Below are 6,859 nucleotides of genomic sequence, written 5' to 3' on the forward strand. Positions count from 1 at the left end.
CGGGGGCATGGCAGGCCCTGGCTGTGGTGAGAGCAGAGCAGGGAGGGTCATGAAAGAAATGTTACTCTCATCAATCTCTGAGGTCATTGCTGATGCAATGACATGCGGTGGTGTAGGGTGGAGTGACAGCCTGTGGAGCTGGGAATTGTTTTCGGAGGACATTTGGTTTCCGCATATTTATTTACTTATTTTCAAAACATATCTTGATTTAAATGTTGACTCTCCCATGTTGAGCAAATTAGTTTTAGTTAATACTGAAACTTTGGAAAGGTCTGGTAAATGTTCTGACATCAGTCAGTTAAGGCCATACAACATTTCTCTGTTGGATTTAGGTCCATACTTTGACTAGGCTACTCAAACGCTCTGAATTTTGACAAATTATTTGGATCATTGCCCTTCTTCGTAAACCAAAGAAAGGTAATGTCAAGTATCGGTTCTGTCCCAGTTGTGAGCGTCTCTATTTTGGACTGATCCTCAATCTGAGGAGTGAGCTGAAGAGAAGAGCAAAACATAGGGACTCAGAATGCTCTAGAAAGGGTCAAAGGTCATTCTGCATGGTATAACCTTGTGAAATGTTAGAGGACAGAATATGTGTTGTGCTATTAGGTTAATGTGAGTGATACTGTTAACAACTGGGCACCAATAATTGGGCCACCATTGGCATTGTAAAATGCAAATATTTTCTCAACATTTGGTTTTTCTCATCAAATAAATGGAATAAAACCAACAAACAACCCAAAATAAAACAATGTTGAGTTGCCTGATGACTCCCTGTAGTTTCCAGTTGAAAGGAAAAAGAGTGAGAAAATCAAAAGAAAGGGTGAAAACATAACTGGCTTCCAAGAAAAATAAAGAAAAACTAAACGTTACGGCAAATATTCCTGCTTGACATCCAGAATGGAGGGGGAAAAAGTAGACTCTTTTTTTAATATATATATTTTTTTGTTTTTTATTGCAAATCCATATACAAAAAGATATCTTAAAGACATTAGAAATACATAAAGAGACATCGTAGGAAATAAAAAAACAAACAGGAAGACAGTATCGGGCAGCGTCCGATCTTCATGAGGGAAAAGAAAAAGAAAACGACCTGCAGAGCGGAAAGGACGAGCGGTCCGGGTGATCGGACAAACAAAAGCGCCAAACGAGTAAATATATTTATAAGAGAAATGATTTTTCCAGTTCTTTCAGCCGTTGTTTTGAGTCAAACTCAAAAGAAGCTGCACAACGCTATGAAACAAACTCCTTGTAATGCGCAGGGGGCAGGGAGAGACACATCAAAATAGAAATTTATAACATAAGATAAATAAACAACAACAAAAATTACAGCATGTACCGTTTTGTCTAAATTTTGCAAAACAAAAAACGAAAAGTGGGGGGAAGTTCTATGCTGTCTACGTCACAAAAGACAATTCATTAGTTATAAGAATAATATGCAAAATAATTACTTTGAAATAAAGTTAACACTAGCAAATAAATAAATAAAAATGTTAAACTGGATCTGACTGACTGGGGGGGGACTTGAGGACACCAGCATGCTGTGGGGGAACAGAGCGGGGCGGAGGGGACACCCATAGGGGTTAAAGGTGACTTCCTGTCGCTGTCAAACACTCGCCACGGGGCGGTTCATTGTAATCTCAGCTGTGGCCGCGGCGGGAAAACGTACAAAGGAAAAAAAAACCCAAAAAAGCACAAACATCAAGGCACGGATGGTGGAAGGGGCTGCGGTTTCTCTCAGTGAGACGGCACAGCATTGGGATTGCATAACAGCCGCTCCAACGGCCGCGACGGAATACGATCCGAAAGAGAAAAAAAATAATAATCAGCTGGTGACGGAACCACAACGTCAAGTTCTGACCCAGCTTCCAACAGCATGACCTCTGCCTCCCCAACCCTCCCTCTGGGCTACAAACATACATAATATTAACAATTCATAAAAATCCTCACAGAGGATTCTCTTCAGTCTCTAAAAATATAGATGATTCTATTGTGATAAAATACACAAGGCACTATGTGAGGCCACCCCAAAGTCCAGCGCTCCTCTTAGAATTCAAGTCTGATTCGAGGGGAAGGACCCTCCCCCCTCCGCTTTCTTCCCCATTTCTGACGGAACAAAGTGTGTGTGTGTGTTTTTGTGTGAGTTTGAGCTCAGGGTCGGGTTAGCTGGGTGTAAACCGGAGCCTGCTCCCAGTGCTGCTGTGGGCTGCCCTGTGGGATGGACGGCACCCCGGCGTTGTCGGCGATGGGCGTGTACATGGGCCTCTGGTTGGGGCTGCCCATGTAGCTGAAAGTCGAGTACAGACCGGAGCCCTGACCCGCCCCTGCCCCCGCGTGGCTGTAGTAGGAGGCGCCTCCCCCCTGGTGCTCAGAGTATTCGGAGTACTGCTGCGGCCTGGAGATGGCCGGGTAGGTGGACGGGGGGCTGTAGTGCTGGATGTTGAAGGGGCTGTAGGGGACGTGCTGCGGGGAACTCTGCTGCTCGCTGTAGTGACTCGGGCTCAGCTGCTCCGTCTTGATCTGGGTCCTGTGCTGCGCCTGGGCAGCGTCCGAGCCTCCGCCGCCGCCGCCCAACGTGGTGAGGGTGATCTGCTGCTGCTGTCCCTGCTGGTTCTGGCTTTTAGACATCCAGGCCGGCTGCGGGCTGAGCGGCGCCCCGCCGCTTATGCTGTAGCTGCCGCTGTAGCTGACCGGAGTGGCGCCGACGGGCCCCGGGTGGCCGTTGGGCGGGAGGTACTGGTCGAACTCGTTGACATCAAAGGTCTCGATGTGGGAGATGACGTCGCTGCTCAGCTCGCCGATGTCCACGTCCCGGAAGTCGATGTTGAGCTGGCGCCCAACATTGCCGTCGGGCAGAGCGCGGAGCCCCGCCTCGCGCTTCAGGTCCGTCTTACCTGAGCCAACGTCGGTCTTAGGGGTGGTGGGAGGGGTGGGGGGACCCTGTGAGCCTGGAGGGTTGGAAAATAAAGGAGAAAATGTTTGTTTAAGCTGACTGAGTGATGGAGTTTGTAGTTTTTCCATCAAATGTAATAGAAATAATAATAGGGCTGAAATGATTTATCAGATTAATTGATTATTGAGATCTTCAACTGGTTTAGTGATCAATTTATCGTTAACTGGAGTAAACAGACTCAAAGAAAGGTCATTTGGTAGGTAAAAAAAAACAAACAAACAAAAAAGTAACCAAAACCAAGAAGTAATAATAGGGATTCATTGGATTAATTGTTATTAACCAATTATTGAAATAATCGTCAAAAACTTAAGTAATCGATTAATTAACTGAAGTATACAGACTCAAACAAACGCCATTTGGTGAGAAAAAAACATATTCAGAGCAGAAATTAAGCCAAAAATGTACAAAAATATATACATTTTGGATTTAAGATAGAAAAAAGCACCTATTTCTGTAAATATGCTTCAGCCAAGACTCCTCAAGTTTTAGCTTCACCCTTATTCAGGTTTACTAAAGAAATCTCATGATATTACATTCTAGGCAATTAAATGTTTTTCCTCTATATATATATATATATATATAAGTTGTTTATTTTCATCTTTTAATGTATTTCTAACATTTTCTAAAAAAAAATGCTACACTAGTTCAATGAAAAATCCCCAGAACGTGTCATTTTGTTTCTCGATTAATCATCAGAATAACTGATTAGTTGATTACTAAAATAATCGTTAGTTGCAGAAACGCGTTGCTGTGAGCTTGCTCTCCTCACCTGAGTGCTCGGCGGGGGAGTGCACCTCTCCCATGCTGGAGGCGGGGGAGTCAGCCTGCTGGAGGGCTTTGAAAATGGCGTTGGTGGAGATGTGCGTCTGCTCGCCGCCGTCCTCCGCCTCGCTCTGGCCGTTCTTCACCGACTTCCGTCGCCGGGGCTGGTACTTGTAGTCCGGGTGGTCCTTCTTGTGCTGCACCCGGAGCCTCTCGGCCTCTTCCACAAACGGCCGCTTCTCGCCTTCGTTGAGAAGTCTGCGGGCGAAAGGGGCAGCGAATAAAACAATTTCAATCTGCCAGCAATGCACAATAAACAGGGGTGTATCCAGGAAGTTTTCAAAGGGGGCCCAAGGATCGTTTGGGATGGGGGATGATAAATATAGGGTGGCAGATAAAAACTAAAATTTTACTTTAAGTTACATTGTGATGCAATCATATATATGTAGTGGGTGTCTAAGAATGACTGATGGATTTAAAGGTGGCATGCATAGTAAGGTACAAAAAAAGACAGGCAGAAATCGATTAATTAAACAAATAAATGTAACTCATAGAGGCTTTTCCTGTTTTTTTTTTTTTGGTTTGTTTCAGATTTATACCATGCAAAAACAACAAGTTTATATGGATGCAAAGCTGGGCATGTTATTTGTGTTTACAGAACACCTTAATTTGAAATGTGATTTTTAACATTTCAGCAGGTTTTGGGTAGACCGAGATATAGAAACTAGAAAAGGTTCACAAAGATTAATTCCAGAATGCATAGAAGCTTAAAAAAAAAAAAAAAAAAAGCAAAACAGAAGTGGTGCCAAAAATATGAGAAGGGAGTGGGGTCCTAACTGCCCCTCTGTCCAGGCAGTCTTGTATGAATTTTTTTTAATGCATGAATTTAAGCAAAAACAGGAAAGACTTTCATTGAAACAATTAGTTGCATTTTTGTTACTGACCCCTGGCCCCACCCTCAGCAGATACCAGGATCACGTAGTTGGATCATAATTTAGACTTTCAATATATTAAAATGATGGACAACAAACCTTCTGCTAACAAGCGCTAACATAATCAGCTGAACTGTGGTACTTTCATACATCAATTTACAGATTACCCTACGAAAAAAGCCCTTTTTAAATCTACACTGAAGCTACATTTCATACATACATAACACTTAAATTGGGATCTGGATTTTGGTTTTGGTGAGCCACCCTTACATTATTAGTGGCCCCCCTTTACGCCCCTAGCAAAACCCTCTAGAGTCGCCCCTGGAAACCAGGATCCTCCACTCACCTCCACAGCTTGCCCAGCGTCTTGCTCAGCTCCGCGTTGTGGAGGTGCGGGTACTGGTCCGCCAGCTTCCTCCGCGCCGCCTGCGCCCACACCATGAAGGCGTTCATCGGCCTCTTCACGTGCGGCTTGTTCTTGGTAGATCCGTTCACGCGCACGGGCATCGGCACGAGGGTCCAGTCGTAGCCCTTCAGCACCTGGGACACGGCCTCGCGGATGCACGCGGGGAACTTATCGTCCTCGTCCTTCTTGAAGTCGCCCAGCAGCGCCGCGTCCGCGCGCCGCAGCGCGTTCTCCGACGGCCGCGTGTTCTCGGCGTCGGACCCCGAGCCGGACGGGCACGGGGAACCCGCCGAGTCCTCGGACATGCTCGGGCTCGGGGCGTCAGAGAGACACTTGTCTTGTTCCTCCGTCATCTTCAGGTAGGGATCGAGGAGATTCATGCGCAAAACCGAGCGGTGCCCAAATTACGCGTGAAATTCAGGGGGAGTCTTTTTCTTCTTCTTCTTTTTCTTTAAGTTTTCTTTGCGAAACAAAATGCAAACAAAAACAAAATCTGAACTCAGTTTCCTAAGACAGACCGACTGAGCGCATATATATACATAAAAGAAAAACAATCTTTTGTTGAGAAAATGCACACAAAAAAAAAAAAATAAAAAAAAATAAAGTGATACTGAGCTGCGCCGGTGCGTAAAACCAGATCTGGAGAGCGGAGCGTTGCTGCACGCCACAGTCGGAACCGCTCGTGCGAGTTTGTAACCAGCCGGGCTGAAATGAAGTGAAGCGGTGGAAGGTCTCCTCTCTGGTCCGGATGTACAAAATCCTCGCGGCTCTCCTGTGCGTTTAACCTGCTAAAAGCGTCTCGCGTGCTGGCTATATAACCTGCTTATCGTTACGGGGGCTGGGGGCGGCGGGGAATCCCGAAGCTGATTGGCTCTTATGTGACGTAGACGTGAGAGAATTTGATCCCTGTACGGTTTTTTTCTCCAGCTCAGAACACACAAATGTGTGATTAACATAAACACACAATGCGTGATGTTTAAATTTCCCAACGTTTCCTTTAAAATGAGACGTTAAATCTCAGCAGTATGTTTAACACTTTGCATTTTAAAACGAGGCCAAATTGACATGCTTGAAAAAAGAGAGAGAGAAAAAAACAACAACAACAAATATAAGTAAAATGTTTCTCTTGATGCTATAAAGTGCATGTGTTTGGCAGAAGTAGTAGCTATAAATAGTTTTTATTTTTCATAAAATCTTTCATGTCTTGTTCTGTTCAGTGACTTGCACTGCACTCCGTTGCAAATTGTGACCAGTAGGGGGAGACAGTGGTGTAGAAAACGGTAAGAGAAGGAAAGGGAAGGGAGGGCGGCTGCAGAGCAACAGTTGCTGTCAAGCATCAGCTTCTGATTTGTGCCGCTCATCTCATTTCCAGCAGCGCAATAATCCACTGAATTGTGGATTCTATTCAATTTGCTGACTCCTCAACTTCCCCTTGCTTTTACCTTTCCTTTTTTTCTCTCTCTTTTCTGCACTGAATGGATTTTTATCTGAGAGCACTGAAAATAGTCCAGTTACATTGGATTACACGTTTAAATCTATTGCGGAATTACACACGTATCTGAAACTTTGCTTCCAATAACCCGACTTTAAACCCATAAAAAAGGTGCTTACTGCAATTTTTTACTCCCCTTTCTCTGTTTAGTACATATTTTTCTGTTCAAAGTGTTATTAAAGCAAAAAAAAAAACCCAAAAAACAGAACATAATCTGTGTTTCTGGCAGGGCGCCGTAGGCAATACTAAAATACTTTCACAGTATTTTAGTTTTACTGCCGCCTACATGTGTAAGCAGCATTATAATATTGTAATTG

The 6,859-nt window shown here is 44.4% G+C and overlaps 1 protein-coding gene across 1 annotated transcript; it reads right to left on the bottom strand.

The window, feature by feature from the left end:
• Positions 1-928: 928 nt before the first annotated feature.
• On the bottom strand, positions 929-5,847 carry LOC102219505 (transcription factor Sox-9-A-like). The gene is made up of 3 exons (XM_005807350.2): positions 4,991-5,847; positions 3,720-3,970; positions 929-2,945 (listed from the first exon to the last, which is right to left on the bottom strand). Exons 1-3 carry the CDS (start codon positions 5,428-5,430, stop codon positions 2,149-2,151), a joined length of 1,488 nt encoding a protein of 495 aa, XP_005807407.1. The 5' UTR covers positions 5,431-5,847; the 3' UTR covers positions 929-2,148.
• Between the last annotated feature and the right edge of the window lie 1,012 nt (positions 5,848-6,859).

This window comes from Xiphophorus maculatus, chromosome 10 (genome assembly GCF_002775205.1).
Source record: "Xiphophorus maculatus strain JP 163 A chromosome 10, X_maculatus-5.0-male, whole genome shotgun sequence".
NCBI lineage: Eukaryota > Metazoa > Chordata > Actinopteri > Cyprinodontiformes > Poeciliidae > Xiphophorus > Xiphophorus maculatus.